Here is a 20,033-nt window from a genome sequence, read left to right as displayed (position 1 = left end):
TTTTTTTTGAAATGAAAATGAAAACTGCCTATCTTAACTTTCATTTTAAAATAAGCAAATAGTTTAAAATGATAAAAAGGGCTAAGGCCTAGTGTGTAGTAAGCAGGATTTAGTTTTAAAAAATTCGCATAGATGCTAATAAAGCATAAGAGTTAAGGGACCTTCCCTTCATGTTTACACATCCCCTCTCTCTTGTAGGAGAGACAAATGCCAAAGAGAATGAAAACTCCTCCCCAGTGGCTGGGGCATTTGGTGTATTCTCGACCATCTCTACTGCTGTTCAGAGCACAGTAAGTAAAAAAGTGCAAGGTGGCCTGTTCTTTTCCATTATTAGAATGGGTTTGCATATCTTTCTCTCTCTTTTCTTTGAACAGCCATGTGGACTGATTACTTTTAAAGGAGTCCAAGCCACTGAAGATCAGTCACTTTGGTCTTATGGGTGGAGTGAATGCTACTTGAAAACTTTCATTAAAGCAATAAGGAAGAAAGTAGGAAATAAAGGAGTAGCAATAAATAAGGGAGTAGGAGTTACAGAGAGGCAATGTACATATTATTTTATGGATTAGGAATTCTTAATTTGGTGGCCCTAAAAAATGTCTACTTTACAAAAATATTTTTCTCCTAGTTGCATCTTTTAGGCAAAGGGGAAATGTGATCTTTATGACAGATATTTGTGAAACTATATATGATTAAAAATATTTGTAAGAGGATTATCTAGGAAGCTAAATATCTTTGCTACATGAGGATAGATAGCTAGTTTTTTTTAAAATTTTAACTTTTTATTGAAATATACATACAGAAGAATGAAACAATAAGTGTTGTTTGAATTTTCAGTGTGAAACACCCAGAGTAAGAAATGGTATTACCGTACATCAGATCTCCCCACCATCTTGTGTTCTCTCCCAGTTTTCTGTGTCTTCTGCTCTCCCCCTCTCCTGCACCAAGACAACCATAATCCTGACTTCCACCATCATAGGTTAATTTTGCCTGCATTTCAGCTTTACATAAGTGAAATCATATATAGTATCTAACTTCTTTCATACAACATTATATTTGTATAATTTACCTATGCTGCAGTTTGTGTGTTAGATTTGATTTTCTTTGTTGTATTTCATTGTGAAGCTTTGTCACGTTTTATTTATTCATTCCACAGTTGGTGAGCATTAGGGTAGTTTTCAGTTTGTAGCTATTACAAACAGAGCTGTTATGAACATTTTTGTGCATGTCTTCTGATGAACCTCAGTACTTATTTCTGTTAGGATGTAACCACGAGTGGAATTGCTGGGTCATGCAGCTGTAGTAGATATTGACAAACAGTTTTCTAACGTGGTTATACCTATTTACATTCCCACAAGCAGTGTGTGATTGTTTCATTTGCCTTACATTCTTGCCAATGCTTGGTATTGTTAGCCACTATTTTTATTTAATAAATACATAATAAAAATGCATAAAAATATGTTTTCTCAATATTGTTGTAATGAGGTTGCATGTATTTTCTAGGGAAAGAGTGTTATAAGTGGGGGTTTGGATGCCTTAGAATTCATTGGAAAAAAGACAATGGATGTGATAGCAGAAGGGGATCCTGGATTTAAAAGAACCAAGGGTCTGATGAACCGAAATGCTACACTATCTCAGGTACTGATTATCCTTACCTGTTTATTTCCTGTTTCTGTTTTGATCTGTATTTTTGCCTTTGTTTACTTGGAACCTTGTTAGTGTTTTCTTTTCAAGAATTTTCAATAATGTTTATTCAGGCGTTTTTTTTGAGGGATCAGGGATCGGTGAGAGATCTACTGCTAACAAAAATACCCAGCTCTTTTTTCCTCCTCTTTCCTTTCTGCAGGAGCCTCCCATCAGTGCAGTGCAAAATGCTAAATCCTGTCAGGGTTTTTTGTTTGTTTGTTTGTTTTAATATTTAAATCACTTTCAGAGAAACACCTGGTTCCTTGGGTATGATTTGCGCTGTCTAGGATCAAATTATGTGGCCAGGCACGGTGGCTCACGGCTGTAATCCCAGCACTTTGGGAGGCCGAGGCAGGTGAATCAGTTGAGGTCAGGAGTTCAAGATCAACCTGACCAACATGATGAAACCCCGTCTCTTCTAAAAATACAAAAATTAGCTGGATGTGGTGGTGTATGCCTATAATCCCAGCTACTTGGGAGGCTGAAACACGAGAATAGCTTAAACCCGAGAGGCAGAGGTTGCAGTGAGCAGATATCGTGTCACTGCACTCCAGCCTGGGTGACAGAGTGAAACTCGTCTCAAATTATGTGTGATCATTTTTCTTTCTGCAGCTCCTGAGCCTACCAGATTTGAATTGCAGTGCCAAGAATGAAAGGACAGTCCTCTGTACTGTAACCTGTCTAAGCTTTGCTTCCTTCAATTCTCAGAACTCACCCTTGAGCTCTCATTGTTTGCTACAGGGTAATGCCTCCATCTCTTTTTAGGTTTTACGAGAGGCAAAGGAGAAAGAAGAGATACGGACCTCCAATGAGGTTACCATGGAGACAGACAAGAAAACTCATTATGGGCTACTCTTTGATGAATTTCAAGGCCTTTCACATCTAGAAGCTCTGGAGATGCTTTCCCGAGAAAGTGAAATAAAGGTAATTCCAAGCCAAAATCTCAACTGGAAAAAGTCTTCAAGTAAAAGAATGCTGCATAGTTTCTTTTCTCTTTGTACATTTGGAAGATGAAATGTATTTTTTGTTAGAGGCTTGAGATGCCTTGGAAATACTGCCACAAAATAAATTTAAAAACTAATGTTTGATTGAACTAATTGCTAAAAGTAGAATTAGTCAAGTATTATTTCTTTAAATTTAAACAAAAAAGACAGATTAACAAAGAGGTCTTAATAGGACATGTGTTATTTTTCCTTCGTTTTGGTCTTTTTTTTTTTTTTTTTTTTTTTTAGTTTCTTTGGCCTAGGCTGCCAAGAAACCTGTTGACTTGAGCTGCCAATTTGTGTACAGTTACCTGTTAGCTTTTAATTGATTTAAGATTATCTCATTTTTCTGTGATTTCTAAGCTGTTGTTAAACACTGATAATTTCCAGGAATTTCTGGTTGGTATTACTTTTAGAAGTACAGAGTCTCCCTACCTTTCTGTCATAACCAGCCTCTTGTGTTAAGGTTCTTAAGGAATAACTTTTGCTGGCTGATGAGCTCATAATTTTGACTTCAATATTATCTTTTTATAGTCTCTTCCCTATTTGTGAATGTTTTTCTTTTCTTTCATACTCCTACAACATTTTATTCTTGTATCCATTCAGGTGAAATCTATCCTTAATTCTCTGAGTGGAGAAGAATTAGAGACTCTAAAAGTTGAATTAGAGCAACTCAAAGAAGCATTTTCTCTAGCAGAATTTTGTGAAGAAGAGGAAGAAGAGAAAAAAGGTAATATGAAAATTTAGTATCTGAGTGGAGAGGATGCAGTGTGTTTGTATGCAATGCATTGCCCTTGAAATAAATTATTTACTCTTATTACACTGGCTTGATTTTACTTTTTCAGTGAAATTTTTTATGCAAATTCTCTGTGTAAAATTCTCTGCAGCCTTGCACCTGACTAGGCATTGATGGGGGCAGTTGGCCTTATGCCCATGTCTCCCTACCTCCTTCCAACCAAACTCTTTGTGGCTTCTCAAGGTCTAATCTTGCAACTCACATCTTTGCCTATTTTTGCAGTTAGAAAGCTGTTCTTGTCAGATTCTTGCCTCAGTTTGACTGGTCATTCATACGAGCTTTTATATTCCTAGGTACTTTAACTCTGCCTCTCTGACTCTTGTAACCCCTGATTCTGTCTTGAATTGAAGCATGCAGGATGGCAGTTATCTAAAATGTGGGTGATAGTTTGTCTTTTTTTATTTTGAAAACTCTTATACCATATTTTAATATCTGCATTTCTCAGAAAATGTAAATGTAGATATTATGTATATTTGCAAAATTATCAGGGAATGAGATGGGTCAGGAAATGAGATGGCTGACATAAAGTATAATTGCCAGGCAACTGAATATTAAGTTCTAAGGGTTGTTTTATTAACATTTTAGCTGGAAATATTTCTAAGATATACACTAACTGACCTTTTTTTAAAAAAAGTGGAATCTGATGAATACAGTTTTGCCTTTTCTCGATGAAATAATCAGTTCTAAACATTAAAAGTGAATGGAAAAATTCTGTCAGGTTTCATTAAGACATAGGGCCAATCACCCATGTAGTAGGTTAAATCAATGATGAACGAAGTGTGGTCAGTAGACCCTTGAATTCCCAAAACCCTTTCAGGGAGTCTATGAGTCAGAACTCTGCATCATAATAGTAAGATGTTGTCTACTTAGGAATTTTTTAAAAATTATAATGATTTTTTTTTCTGCTTTGGCATTTGTGCTGATGGTGAATAACAATGATGCATAAAATTGCTGGTGCCATAACATGGATCAAGATGTTAGCAAACTCTACTAGTGTCATTGCATTTTCATTGCCATGCATTGGCAGTTAAAAAAAAAAGTGCCAGTTTTATTTAATCTTGTCCTTGATGAAGCAGTAAAAATTATTAATTTTATTAAATCTTCACCTTTAAGTATGCATCTTACAAATATTCTGTGTGATGCCTACTGAAGTATGATGGTTGTCTCAGGAAAAGCACTTACATTATTTGAGTTGTGAGCTGAACTACGTGCTTTTTTCATGGAATACCATTTTTACTTGAAAGGATAACAGTCACAGAGACTATTCAGAATAGGACAATTGGTACACATTTTCCTGAAAATGAATGAAGTGAACCTTTTCTTCAAGGAAAGCAACTAATTTATTTGTGAGTCATGATAAAAATTTAAGTGAAGGTTGAAACTTTGTAAAACATATTTGCGGCTGTGGTGAGCTTGACAGCTTCCCAGTGCTTATAGACTCTTCTGATGAAATTGATGGTGATCATATTTGTTAAAATAACACTTTTTGATATTTTAACAAGGAAATGTGTCAGCATTTGGAAAATCTGCATAACTCAGAGAACCAATATTTTCTAAATGTCAAATCACCATGGGTAAAAGACCTAATGGATTTTAATTTCGTGTACAAAATTTTATGATATGGTTTCAGGTACATTGCAATATAGTTCATTGCAACTAATTTTTAAGAAACGACCACTTGTTGAGTTTTAATGTGGTATTAAAGAATATTAATAATGATCTGAAAAGGCTATTAAAATACTTCTTCCCTTTCCAACTATGTATCTTTGTAAAGTTGGATTTTCTTCATATACTTAAAGCAACATAACAGACTGAATATAAAAGTAGATAAGAGAATTTAGCTATCATCTGTTAAACTAGATATTAAAGAGATTCAACCCTGATGGCACTGTTCTCACTAAACTTTTTCTTTTTTGAAAAATACAGTTTTTTAAAATAAAAAGTATGTTTATGTTAATAAGTAGTGTGGGTTTACTGTTTTGAATGAATTAATAAACACTTTGTTTTAGCTTTATATAAATACTTAAAACTTTTTATATGTATATGTATAAAACTTACACTAAAAAAGCTCTTTAATATTCTCAGCAAGTTTTACAAGAACTACAAGGTCCTGAGATGAACAAGTTTGAGAATTACCAGATTAAATGACCTAAACTGCAATGCTTTTTAGAAATGTCTCTGATGCTTTTTAGAATTGTACATCTTTATTTCTTTCTGTTCATTTATCTGTTCATCTTTTGCTTCACTGTTAGCTGGCTTCTGATATCCCCTGAATCTCATTTGGTTTTCTATTTCTAATCTGTGGGTGAGAAACCAGGTAACTAATTTTATTTGAGATATCTATTAAAAGCAAAGAGCGCCGAGTGAGTGTCTTAGAGTCTTTCTTGTGACAGGAAACATAAAGTTAACTGTGTGGATTCTCTACAAACAGGGACTTTTTTTTCTTTTTCTTTTTAAATCAGTTAAGGAGAAGAAATATACATGTATATCATTTATAATTACGTAGTTATCTTTACCAGTGCTCTTTGTCTTTTGTTTTTTTTTTAAATTTTTTTATTTCCATAGGTTATCAGGGAACAGGTGGTGTTTGATTACATGAGTTAGTTCTTTACTGGTGATTTGTGAGAATTTGGTGCACCCATCACCCGAGCAGTATACACTGCACCCAATTTGTGCACCTGAGCAGTATACACCACACTCCCTTCCCATCCTTTCCCCCTGAGTCCCTAAAGCCCATTGTGTCATTCTTAAGCCTTTGCATCCTCATAGCTTAGCTCCTACTTATGAATGAGAACATATGATGTTTGGTTTTCCATTCCTGAGTTGCTTCACTTAGAATAATAGCATCCAGTCTCATCCAGGTCGCTGTGAATGTGTTAATTCATTTCTTTTTATGGCTGAGTAGTATTCCATCATATATATATATATACCACAGTTTCTTTATTTACTCGTTGATTGATGGGCATTTGAGTTGGTTCCACATTTTTGCAAGTTTGAATTGTGCTGCTATAAACATGCATGTGCAAGTATCTTTTTCTTTTCTTTTTTCTTTTTTTTATTTATTAGTATACTTTAAGTTTTAGGGTACATGTGCACAACGTGCAGGCCTGTTACGTATGTATACATGTGCCGTGTTGGTTTGCTGCACCTATCAACTTGTCATTTACATTAGGCACTTCTCCCAGTGCTATCCCTCCCCCACCCCCCAACCCCACGACAGGCCCTGGTGTGTGATGTTCCCCGCCCTGTGTCCAAGTGTTCTCATTGTTCAGTTCTCACCTATGGGTGAGAACAAGTGGTGTTTGGTTTTCTGTCCTTGCGATAGTTTGCTCAGAATGATGGTTTCCAGCTTCATCCATGTCGCTACAAAGGACGTGAACTCATCCTTTTTTATGGCTGCATAGTATTCCATGGTGTATATGTGCCACATTTTCTTAATCCAGTCTATCATTGATGGACATTTGGGTTGGTTCCAAGTCTTTGCTATTGTGAATAGTGCTGCAATAAACATACGTGTGCATGTGTCCTTATAGCAGCATGATTTATAATCCTTTGGGTATATATCCAGTAATGGGGTCACTGGGTCAAATGGTATTTGTAGTTCTAGATCCCTGAGGAATCACCACACTGTCTTCCACAATGGTTGAACTAGTTTACACTCACTCCCACCAACATTGTAAAAGCATTCCTATTTCTTCACATCCTCTCCAGCACCTGTTGTTTCCTGACTTTTTAATGATTGCCATTCTAACTGGTGTAAGATGGTATCTCATTGTGGTTTTGATTTGCATTTCTCTGATGACCAGTGATGATGAGCATTTTTTCATGTGTCTATTGGCTGCATAAATGTCTTCTTTTGAGAAGTGTCTGTTCATATCCTTTGCCCACTTTTTGATGGGGTTGTTTGATTTTTTCTTGTAAATTTGTTTGAGTTCATTGTAAATTCTGGATATTAGCCCTTTGTCAGATGGGTAGGTTGCAAACATTTTCTCCCATTCTGTAGGTTGCCTGTTCACTCTGATGGTGGTTTCTTTTGCTGTGCAGAAGCTCTTGAGTTTAATTAGATCCCATTTGTCTGTTTTGGCTTTTGTTGCTATTGCTTTTGGTGTTTTAGTCATGAAGTCCTTGCCCATGCCTATGTCCTGAATGGTATTGCCTAGGTTTTCTTCTAGGGTTTTTATGGGTTTGGGTCTAATATTTAAGTCTAATGCATCTTGAATTAATTTTTGTATAAGGTGTAAGGAAGGGATCCAGTTTCAGCTTTCTCCATATGGCTAGCCAGTTTTCCCAGCACCATTTATTAAATAGGGAATCCTTTCCCCATTTCTTGTTTTTGTCAGTTTGTCAAAGATCAGATGGTTGTAGATGTGTGATATTATTTCTGAGGCCTCTGTTCTGTTCCATTGGTCTATATTTCCCTTTTGGTACCAGTACCATGCTGTTTTGGTTACTGTGGCTTTGTAGTATAGTTTGAAGTCAGGTAGTGTGATGCCTCCAGCTGTGTTCTTTTTGCTGAGGATTATCTTGGCAATGTGGGCTCTTTTTTGGTTCCATATGAACTTTAAAGTAGTTTTTTCCAATTCTGTGAAGAAAGTCATTGGTAGCTTGATGGGGATGGCGTCGAATCTGTAAATTACTTTGGGCAGTATGGCCATTTTCACAATATTGATTCTACCTCTCTATGAGCATGGAATGCTCTTCCATTTGTTTGTGTCCTCTTTTATTTCGTTGAGTAGTGGTTTGTGGTTCTCCTTGAAGAGGTCCTTCTCATCCCTTGTAAGTTGGGTTCTTAGGTATTTTATTCTCTTTGAAGCAATTGTGAATGGGAGTTCACTCATGATTTGGCTCTCTGTTTGTCTGCTATTGGTATATAAGAATGCGTGTGATTTTTCAACATTGATTTTGTATCCTGAGACTTTGCTGAAGTTGCTTATCAGCTTAAGGAGATTTTGGGCTGAGACGATGGGGTTTTCTAAATATACAATCATGTCATCTGCAAACAGGGACAATTTGACTTCCTCTTTTCCTAGTCAAATACCCTTTATTTCTTTCTCTTGCCTGAGTGCCCTGGCCAGAACTTCCAACACTATGTTGAATAGGAGTGGTGAGAGAGGGCATCCCTGTCTTGTGCCAGTTTTCAAAGGCAATGCTTCCAGTTTTTGCCTATTCAGTATGATTCTGGCTGTGGGTTTGTCATAAATAGCTCTTATTATTTTGTGATACGTTCCATCAATACCTAGTTTATTGAGAGTTTTTAGCATGAAGGGCTGTTGATTTTTGTCAAAGGCCTTTTCTGCATCTGTTGAGATAATCATGTGGTTTTTGTCGTTGGTTCTGTTTATGTGATGGATTACATTTATTGATTTGCGTATGTTGAACCAGCTTTGTATCCCAGGGATAAAGCCGACTTGATCTTGGTGGATAAGCTTTTTGATGTGCTGCTGGATTTGGTTTGCCAGTATTTTATTGAGGATTTTTGCATCGATGTTCATCAGGGATATTGGTCTAAAATTCTCTTTTTTTTGTTGTGTCTCTGCCAGGCTTTGGTATCAGGATGATGCTGGCCTCATAAAATGAGTTAGGGAGGATCCCCTCTTTTTTTATTGATTGGAATAGTTTTAGAAGGAATGGTACCAGCTCGTCTTTGTACCTCTGCTAGAATTTGGCTGTGAATCCATCTGGTCCTGGACTTTTTTTGGTTGGTAGGCTATTAATTATTGCCTCAATTTCAGAGGCTGTTACTGCTCTATTCAGCGATTCAACTTCTTCCTGGTTTAGTCTTGGGAGGGCGTATGTGTCCAGAAATGTATCCATTTCTTCTTGATTTTCTAGTTTATTTGCGTAGAGGTGTTTATTGAAGGGGGTGGGTCGCCCCTTCACACCTGTGGGTGTTTCTCGTTGGGTGGAACGAGAGACTTGGAAAAGAAAAAGACACAGAGACAAAGTATAGAGGAAGAAATAAGGGGACCCAGGGGACCAGCGTTCAGCATATGGAGGATCCCACTGGCTTCTGAGTTCCCTTAGTATTTATTGATTATTTGTCGGTGTTTTTCAGAGAGGGGGATGTGTCATGGTCACAAGACAATAGTGGGGAGAGGGTCAGCAGACAAACACGTGAACAAAGGTCTTTGCATCATAGACAAGGTAAAGAATCAAGTGCTGTGCTTTAGATATGCATAGACATAAACATCTCAATGCTTTGTTAAGCAGTATTGCTGCCCGCCTGTCTCACCTCCAGCCCTAAGGCGGTTTTTCCCTATCTCAGTAGATGGAACGTACAATCGGGTTTTATACTGAGACATTCTATTGCCCAGGGACGGGCAGGAGACAGATGCCTTCCTCTTGTCTCAACTGCAAGAGGCATGCCTTCCTCTTATACTAATCCTCCTCAGCACAGACCCTTTACGGGTGTCGGGCTGGGGGACGGTCAGGTCTTTTCCTTCCCACGAGGCCATATTTCAGACTGTCACATGGGGAGAAACCTTGGACAATACCTGGCTTTCCTAGGCAGAGGTCCCTGTGGCCTTCCGCAGTTTTTGTGTCCCTGGGTACTTGAGATTAGGGAGTGGTGATGACTCTTAAGGAGCATGCTGCCTTCAAGCATTTGTTTAACAAAGCACATCTTGCACAACTCTTAATCCATTTAACCTTGAGTTTGACACAGCACATGTTTCAGAGAGCACGGGGTTGGGGGTAAGGTCACAGATTAACAGCATCTCAAGGCAGAAGAATTTTTCTTAATACAGAACAAAATGGAGTCTCTTATGTCTACTTCTTTCTACACAGACATATTAACAATCTGATCTCTCTTGCTTTTCCCCACATTTATAGTATTCTCTGATGGTAGTTTGTATTTCTGTGGGATTGGTGGTGATACACGCTTTATAATTTTTTTATTGCATCTATTTGATTCTTCTCTGTTTATTAGTCTTGCTAGTGGTCTATCAATTTTGTTGATCTTTGCAAAAAATCAGCTCCTGGATTCATTGATTTTTTGAAGGGTTTTTTGTGTCTATCTCCTTCAGTTCTGCTCTGATCTTAGTTATTTCTTGCCTTCTGCTAGCTTTTGAATTTGTTTGCTGTTGCTTCTCTAGTTCTTTTAATTCTGATGTTAGGGTGTCAATTTTAGATCTTTCCTGCTTTCTCTTGTGGGCATTTAGTGCTATAAATTTCCCTGTTCTACACACTGCTTTAAGTATGTCCCAGAGATTCTGGTACATTGTGTCTTTGTTCTCATTGGTTTCAAAGAACATCTTTATTTCTGCCTTCATTTTGTTATGTACCCAGTGGTCATTCAGGAGCAGGTTGTTCAGTTTCCATGTAGTTGTGCGGTTTTTAGTGAGTTTCTTAATCCTGAGTTCTAATTTGATTGCACTGTGGTCTGAGAAACAGGTTGTTGTGATTTCTGTTCTTTTACATTTGCTGAGGAGTGCTTCCAACTATGTGGTCAATTTTGGAATAAGTGCAATGTGGTGCTGAGAAGAGTGTATATTCTGTTGATTTTGGGTGGAGAGTTCTCTAGATGTCTATTAGGTCTGCTTGGTGCAGAGCTGAGTTCAGGTCCTGGATATCCTTGTTAACTTTGTGTCTTGTTGATCTGTCTGATATTGACAGTGGGGTGTTAAAGTCTCCCATTATTATTGTGTGGGAGTCTAAGTCTCTTTTTAGGTCTCTAAGGACTTGCTTTATAAATCTGGGTGGTCCTGTATCGGGTGCATATATATTTAGGATAGTTAGCTCTTCTTGGTGAGTTGATCCCTTTACCATTATGTAATGGCCTTCTTTGTCTCTTTTGATCTTTGTTGGTTTAAAATCTGTTTTATAGGAGACTAGGATTGCAACCCCTGCTTTTTTTGCTTTCTATTTGCTTGGTAGATCTTCCTCCATCCCTTTATTTTGAGCCTATGTATGTCTTTGCACGTGAGATGGGTCTCTTGAATACAGCACACTGATGGGTCTTGACTCTTTATCCAATTTGCCAGTCTGTGTCTTTTAATTGGAGCATTTAGCCCTTTTACATTTAAGGTTAATATTGTTTACGTGTGAATTTGATCCTGTCATTATTATGTTAGCTGGTTATTTTGCCCATTAGTTGATGCAGTTTCTTCCTAGCCTTGATGGTCTTTACAATTTGGCATGTTTTTGCAGTGGCTGGTACCAGTTGTTTCTTTCCATGTTTAGCGCTTCCTTCAGGAGCTCTTGTAAGGCAGGCCTGGTGGTGACAAAATCTCTCAGCATTTGCTTGTCTGTAAAGTATCTTATTTCTCCTTCACTTATGAAGCTTAGTTTGGCTGGATATGAAATTCTTGGTCGAAAATTCTTTTCTTTAAGAATGTTGAATATTGGCCCCCATTCTCTTCTGGCTTGTAGAGTTTCTGCCAAGAGATCAGCTGTTAGTCTGATGGCCTTCCCTTTGTGGGTAACCTGACCTTTCTCTCTGGCTGCCCTTAACATTTTTTCCTTCATTTCAACCTTGGTGAGTCTGACAGTTATGTATCTTGGAGTTATGTGTCTTGGAGTTGCTCTTCTTGAGGATATCTTTGTGGTGTTCTCTGTATTTCTTGAATTTGCATGTTGGCCTGCCTTGCTAGGTTGGGGAAGTTCTCTTGGATAATATCCTGAAGATTGTTTTCCAGCTTGGTTCTGTTCTCCCCATCTCTTTCAGGTAGAACATAGATTTTGTCTTTTCACATAGTCCCATATTTCTTGGAGACTTTGTTCATTTTTACTCTTTTTTCTCTAAACTTCTCTTCTCACTTCATTTCATTAATTTGATCTTCAATCACTGATACCCTTTCTTCCACTTGATGGAATCAGCTACTGAAGCTTGTGCATTCGTCACATAGTTCTCGTGCCATAGTTTTCAGCTCCATCAGGTCATTTAAGGTCTTCTCTACACTGTTCATTCTAGTTAGACATTCATCTAATCTTTTTTCAATGTTTTTAGCTTCCTTGCGATGGGTTCAAACATATTCCTTTAGCTCGGAGAAGTTTGTTATTGCCGACTTTCTGAAGCCTACTTCTGTGAACACATCAAAATCATTCTCCGTCCAGCTTTGTTCTGTTGCTGGTGAGGAGCTGTGATCCTTTGGAGGAGAAGGGGCATTCGGTTTTTAGAATTTTCAGCTTTTCTGCTCTGGTTTCTCCCCATCTTTGTGGTTTTATCTACCTTTGGTCTTTGATGATGGTGACCTACAGATGGGGTTTTGGTGTGGATGTCCTTTTTGTTGATGTTATTCCTTTCTGTTTGTTATTTTTCCTTCTCACAGTCAGGTCCCTCAGCTGCAGGTCTGTTGGAGTTTGCTGTAGGTCCACTCCAGACCCTGTTTGCCTGGGTATCACCAGTGGAGGCTGCAGAACAGCAAATACTGCAGAACAGCAAATATTGCTGCCTGATTCTTCCTCTGGAAGCTTTGTCTCAGAGGAGCACCCGGCTGTATGAGGTGTCAGTCGGCTCCTACTGGGAGGTGTCTCCAAGTTAGGCTATACAAGGGTCAGGGACCCGCTTGAGGAGGCAGTGTGTCCGTTCGTGGATCTCAAACAGCGTGCTGGGAGAACCACTGCTCTCTTCAGAGCTGTCAGACAGGGACGTTTAAGTCTGTAGAAGTTTCTGCTCTCTTTTGTTCAGCTATGCCCTGCCTCCAGAGGTGGAGTCTACAGAGGCCGGGGAGTCTCCTTGAGCTGTGGTGGGCTCCACCTAGTTCGAGCTTCCTGGCTGCTTTGTTTACCAACTCAAGCCTCAGCAATGGCGGACGCCCCTCCCCCAGCCGTGCTTGCCGCCTCGCAGTTTGATCTCAGACTAGCAGTGAGCAAGGCTCCGTGGGAGTGGGACCCGCTGAGCTAGGTGCAGGATATAACCTCCTGGTGTGCCGTTTGCTAAGATTGTTGGAAAAGCGCAGTGTTTAGGTGGCAGTGTCCTGATTTTCCTGGTACGGTCTGTCACAGCTTCTCTTGGCAAGGAAAGGGAAGTCCCCTGACCCCTTGCGCTTCCTGGGTGAGGCGATGCTCCACCCTGCTTTGGCTTGCCCTTTGTGGGCCGCGCCCACTGTCCAACCAGTCCCAGTGAGATGAACCAGGTACCTCAGTTGGAAATGCAGAAATCACCCATCTTCTGCATCGATCACGCTGGGAGCTGCACATTGGAGCTGTTCCTATTCAGCTATCTTGGAACGGACCCCTCCAGGGATCTTTTTCATATAATGACTTCTTTTCCTCTGGGTAGACACCCAGTAGTGGGATTGCTGGATCACATGGTAGTTCTGCTTTTAGTTCTTTAAGGAAAATCCACCTCTTTCCATAGTGGTTGTACTAGTTTACATTCCCACCAGCTGTGTAGAAGTGTTCCCTGTTCACTGCATCCATGCCAACATCTATTATTTTTTGATTTTTTGATTATGACCATTCTTGCAGGAGTAAGGTGGTATCACATTGTGGTTTTGATTTGCATTTCCCTGATCATTAGTGATGTTCAGCATTTTTTCATATGTTTAGGGGCCATTTGTTTATCTTCTTTTGAGAATTGCCTGTTCATGTCCTTAGCCCACTTTTTGATTGGATTGTTTGTTTTTTTCTTGCTGATTTGTTTGAATTCATTGTGGATTCTGGATATTAGTCGCTTGTCAGATGTATAGATTGTGAAGATTTTCTCCCACCCTGTGGGTTGTCTGTTTACTCTGCTGACCTTTTTGCCATGCAAAAGCTCTTTAGTTTAATTAAGTCCCAGCTATTTATCTTTGTTTTTATTGCATTTGCTTTTGGGTTCTTTGTCAGGAAATCCTTGCCTAAGCTAATGTCTAGAAGGGTTTTTCCAATGTTACCTTCTAGAATTTTTATAGTTTCAGGTCTTAGTTGATTTTTATGTAAGGTGAGAGATGAGGATCCAGTTTCATTCTCCTACATGTGGCTAGCCAGTTATCCCAGCACCATTTGTTTAATAGGGTGTCCTTTCCCTACTTTATGTTTTTGTTTGCTTTGTGAAAGATCAGTTGGCTTTAAGTACTTGGGTTTGTTTCTGGGTTCTCTATTGTGTTCTATTGGTCTATGTGCCCATTTTTATACTAATACCATGCTGTTTTGGTGACTATGGCCTTATAGTACAGTTTGAAATCAGGTAATGTGATGCTTCCAGATTTATTCTTTTTGCTTAGTCTTGATTTGGCTGTATGGGCTCTTTTGGTTCCATACAAATTTTAGGATTGTTTTTTCTAGTTCAATGAATAATGATGGTGGTATTTTGATGGGGATAGTGTTGAATTTGTAGATTGCTTTGGGCGGTGTGGTCATTTTCAAAATATTGATTCTACCATCCATGAGCATGGGATGTGTTTTCATTTGTTTGTATCATCTGTGATTTCTTTCAGCAGTGTTTTGTAGTTTTCCTTGTTAAGGTCTTTCACCTTCTTGGTTGGGTATATTCCTAAATATTTTTTCTTTTTTTGCAGCTATTGTAAAAGAGGTTGAGTTCTTGATTTGATTCTCTGCTTGGTCACTGTTGGTGTATTGAAGAGCTACTGATTTGTGTACATTAATTTTGTATCCAGAAACATTGCTGAATTCTTTTATCAGTTCTAGGAACTTTTATCAGTTCTAGGACTTCAGGGTTTTCTAGGTAAACAATCATCAGCAAACAGTGACAGTTAGTTTGACTTCCTCTTTATCGATTTGGATGCCCTTTATTTCTTTCTCTGATTGCTCTGGCTAGGACTTCCAGTACTGTGTTGAAGAGGAGTGGTGAGAGTGGGCATCCTTGTCTTGTTCCAGTTCTCAGAGGGAATGCTTTCAACTTCTCTCCATTCAGTATTATGTTGACTGTGGGTTTGCCATAGATGGCTTTTATTACATTGAGGTATAAGTCCCTTGCATGCCGATTTTGTTGAGAGTTTTAATCATAAAGGATGCTGCATTTTGTTGAATGCTTTTTCTGCATTGATTGAGATGATTTATGATTTTTGTTTTTAATTCTGCTTATGTGGTATATCACATTTATTGCCTTTCATATGTTAAACCATCCCTGCATCCCTGTATGAAACGCACTTGATCATGGTGGATTATCTTTTTGATATGTTGTTGGATTTGGTTAGCTAGTACTTTGTTAAGGATTTTAGCATCTATACTCATCAGGGATATTGGTTTGTAGTTTTCTTTTTTGGTTATGTTCTTTCCTGGTTTTGGAATTAGGGTGATACTGGCTTCATAGAATGATTTAGTGAGGGTTCCCTCTTTATCTTGTGAAATAGTGTCAATAGGATTGGTACCAATTCTTTTTTGAATGTCTGGTAGAATTCTGCTGTGAATCCATCTGGTCCTGGACTTTTTTTTGTTGGTAATTTTTAAAATTACCATTTCAGTCTCACTGCTTCTTACTGGTTTGTTCAGGGTATCTAATTCTTCCTGATTTTTTGTTTTGTTTTGTTTTGTTTTAGTGGATTTTTTTTTTTTTTTTATGAAGTATTTATTGATCATTCTTGGGTGTTTCTCGGAGAGGGGGATATGGGAGGGTCATAGGATAATAGTGGAGAGAAGGTCAGGAGATAAACACATGAACAAAGGTCTCTGGTTTTCCTAGGTAGAGGACCCTGCGGCCTTCTGCAGTGTTTGTGCCCCTGGGTACTTGAGATTAGGGAGTGGTGATGACTCTTAAAGAGCATGCTGCCTTCAAGCATCTGTTTAACAAAGCACATCTGCACCGCCCTTAATCCATTTAACCCTGAGTTGACACAGCACATGTTTCAGAGAGCATGGGGCTGGCGGAAAGGCCATAGATCAACAGCATCCCAAGGCAGAAGAATTTCTCCTAGTCAGAACGAAATGGAGTCTCCTATGCCCACCTCTTTCTACACAGACACAGCAACAATCTGATCCCTCCTTCCTTTCCCCACACTTCCCCCCTTTCTTTTCAACAAAACTGCCATCGTCCTCATGGCCCGCTCCCGATGGTCGCTGTCTCTTCGGAGCTGTTGGGTACACCTCCCAGACAGGGCAGCCGGACAGAGGCGCTCCTCACCTCCCAGACAGGGCGGCCGGGCAGAGGCGCTCCTCACTTCCCAGACGGGGCCGCCGGGCAGAGGCACTCCTCACTTCCCAGACGGGGCGGCCGGGCAGAGACGCTCCTCACCTCCCAGACAGGGCGGCCGGGCAGAGGCGCTCCTCACTTCCTCCCAGACGGGGTGGCAGCCAGGCAGAGGCGCTCCTCACTTCCCAGAGGGGGCCGCCGGGCAGAGGCGCTTCTCACTTCTCAGACGGGGTGGCCGGACAGAGATGCTCCTCACTTCCTCCCAGACGGGGTGGCGGCTAGGCAGAGGCGCTCGTCACCTCCCAGACAGGGCGGCCGGGCAGAGGCGCTCCTCACTTCTCAGACTGGGCGGCCGGGCAGAGGCGCTCCTCACCTCCCAGACGGGGTGGCCAGGCAGAGGCGCTCCTCACTTCCCAGACGGTGTGGCGGCTGGGCAGAGGCGCTCCTCACTTCCCAGATGGGGCAGCCAGGCAGAGGCGCTCCTCACTTCCTCCCAGACGGGGTGGCGGCCAGGCAGAGGCACTCCTCACTTCCCAGACGGGGCGGCTGGGCAGAGGCCCTCCTCACTTCCCAGACGGGGCGGCCGGGCAGAGGCGCTCCTCACTTCCTCCCAGACGGGGTGGCGGTTGGGCAGAGGCACTCCTCACCTCCCAGACGGGGCGGCCAGGCAGAGGCGCTCCTCACCTCCCAGACGGAGTGGCCAGGCAGAGGCGCTCCTCACTTCCCATGTGGTGTGGCTGCCGGGCAGAGGCGCTCCTCACTTCCCAGGCCGGGCAGCCGGGCAGAGGCGCTCCTCACATCCCAGACGATCGGCGGCCGGGCAGAGATGTTCTTCACTTCCTATATGGGATGGTGGCCGGGCAGAGGCGCTCCTCACTTCCCAGATGGGGCGGCCGGGCAGAGGGGCTCCTCACATCCCAGACGATGGGCGGCCAGGCAGAGACGCTCCTCACTTCCTAGACGGGTTGGCGGCGGGGCAGAGGCTGTAATCTTAGCACTTTAAGAGGCCAAGGCAGGAGGCTGGTAGGTGGAGGTTGTAGCGAGCGGAGATCACGCCACTGCACTCCAGCCTGAGCACCATTGAGCATTGAGTGAGCGAGACTCCGTCTGCAATCCCAGCACCTCGGGAGGCCGAGGCAGGCAGATCACTCGAGGCCAGGAGCTGGAGACCAGCCCGGTCAACACGGCGAAACCCCGTCTCCACCAAAAATACAAAAACCATTCAGGCGTGGCTGCGCGCGCCTGCAATCCCAGGCACCCGGCAGGCCGAGGCAGGCGAATCACAGGAGCCCGAGGCAGGGAGGTCGCAGGGAGCCGAGGTCGCAGCGAGCCGAGATCACGGCAGCATAGTCCAGCTTCGGCAACAGAGGGAGACCAAAAAAAGAAGGAGAGGGAGACTGAAGAAGGGAGAGGGAGAGGGAGACCGAAGAAGGGAGAGGGGAGAGAGGAGAGGGGAGAGCTAATTCTTCCTGATTTAAGCTAGGAGGATTGTGTCTTTCCAGAAATTTATCCGTCTCCTCTAGGTTTTCTAGTTTATGCGCATAAAGGTGTTCATAGCAGCCATGAATGATCTTTTGTATTTCTGTGGTGTCAGTTTTAATGTCTCCCATTTCGTTTCTAATTGAGATTATTTGGATTTTCTCTCTTCTTGGTTAATCTTGCTAATGGTCTATCAATTTTATTTATCTTTTCAAAGAATCAACTTTTTGTTTCAATTATCTTTTGTATTTTTGTTTGTTTCAGCTTCATTTAGTGCTGTTCTGATCTTGGTTATTTCCTTTCTTCTGCTGGGTTTGGGTTTGGTTTGTTCTTGTTTGTCTAGTTCCTTGAGGTGTGACCTTAGATTGTCTGTTAGTGCTTGTTCAGACTTTTTGATGTAGGCGTTTCAGCTATTTAACTTTCCTCCTAGCAGTATCCCAGAGGTTTTGATAGGTTGTATCGCTGTTGTCATTCAGTTTGAAGAATTTAATTTCCGTCTTGATTTCATTTTGACCCAGTAATCATTCAGGAGCAGGTTATTTAATTTCGATGTATTTGCATGGTTTTGAAGAGTTGATTTCTAGTTTTATTCCACTGTGATCTGAGAGAGCGCATGATATGATTTCAATTTTTTTAATTTATAGAGGCCCCTTTTGTGGCCTATCATATGGTCTGTCTTGGAGAAAGTTCCATGCACTGTTGAATAGAATGTATATTCAGCACTTGTTGGATAGAATGTTCTGTATATATCTGTTAAGTCAGTTTGTTCCAGGGTATAGTTTAAATCCATTGTTTCTTTGTTGTCTGTTTGGATGACCTGTCAAGTGCTGTCAGTGGGGTGTTAAAGTCCCCCACTATTACTGTGTTGCTATCTATCTCATTTTTATTTTATTTATTTATTTTTTTGAGACAGAGTTTCGCTCTTGTTGCCCAGGCTGGAGTGCAATGGCGCGATCTTGGCTCACCGCAACCTCTGCCTCCCAGGTTCAAGTGATTCTTCTGCCTCAGCCTCCCAAGTAGCTGGGATTACAGGCATGTGCCACCACGCCTGGCTAATTTTGTATTTTTAGTAGAGATGAGGTTTCTCCATGTTGGTCAGGCTGGTCTTGAACTCCCGACCTCAGGTGATACACCTGCCTCGGCCTCCCAGAATGCTGGTATTACAGGCATGAGCCACTGCACCCAGCCTATCTCATGTCTTAGGTCTATTGGCAATTGTTTTATAAATTTGGGACCTCCAGTGTTAGGTGCATGTATGTTTAGGATTGTGATATATTCCTGTTGGACACTGCCTTTTGCCATTATATGATGTCCCTCTTTGTCTTTTTTAACTGCTGTTGCTTTAAAGTTTGTTTTGTCTGATAGAAGAATAGCTACCTCTGATTGCTTTTGGTGTCCATTTGCATGGAATGTCTTTTTCCACCCCTTTACCTTAAGGTTATGTGAGTTCTTATGTTTTAGGTTAATCTCTTGAAGGCAGCAGATGGTTGGTGAGTTCTTATCCTTTCTGCAATTCTGTGTCTTTTAAGTGGAGTGTTTAGGCCATTTACATTCAACATTACTTTTGAGATGTGAGGCGCCATTCCATTCATTGTGCTGTGTTGCCTGTACACCTTGTTTTTTTTTTTAATTGTATTTTTGTTTTATAGGTCACGAGATTTATGCTTTAAGTAAGTTCTGTTTTGATGTGTTTCCAGGATTTGTTTCAAGATTTAGAGCTCCTTTTAGCAGTTCTTGCAGTGCAGTTCTTGTACTGCTGGCTTGGTAGTGGAAATTCTCTCAGCATTTGTTTGTTTGAAAAAGACTGTATCTTTCCTTCATTTATGAAGCTTAGTTTCACTGGATACAAAATTCTTGGCTGATAGTTGTTTTGTTTGAGGAGGCTGAAGATAGGGCCCCAATCCCTTCTAGCTTGTAGGGTTTCTACTGAGAAATCTGCTGTTAATCTGTTAGGTTTTTCCTTTATAGGTTACCTGGTGCTTCTCTCTCACAGCTCGAGGTACTTTCCCTTGTCTTAACTTTAGATAACCAGATTACAATGTGCCTAGGCGATGGTCTTTTTGCGATGAATTTTGCAGAT

General features: G+C 40.8%; 1 protein-coding gene across 6 annotated transcripts in view; it reads left to right on the top strand.

The window, feature by feature from the left end:
* Positions 1-20,033, top strand: part of FAM114A2 (family with sequence similarity 114 member A2) — a 55,200-nt gene that overhangs the window by 9,177 nt on the left and 25,990 nt on the right. For all 6 annotated transcript variants that reach the window (XM_054487869.2, XM_054487868.2, XM_063665294.1 and 3 more), the window contains 4 exons: positions 199-290; positions 1,501-1,635; positions 2,449-2,607; positions 3,273-3,396. In XM_054487869.2, coding sequence (XP_054343844.1) covers positions 199-290; positions 1,501-1,635; positions 2,449-2,607; positions 3,273-3,396 — 510 coding nt within the window. The remainder of the gene's footprint in view (positions 1-198; positions 291-1,500; positions 1,636-2,448; positions 2,608-3,272; positions 3,397-20,033) is intronic.

The sequence above is a fragment of the Pongo pygmaeus genome, chromosome 4, assembly GCF_028885625.2.
Source record: "Pongo pygmaeus isolate AG05252 chromosome 4, NHGRI_mPonPyg2-v2.0_pri, whole genome shotgun sequence".
Lineage (NCBI taxonomy): Eukaryota > Metazoa > Chordata > Mammalia > Primates > Hominidae > Pongo > Pongo pygmaeus.
This window is presented reverse-complemented; position numbering and strand designations above follow the sequence as displayed.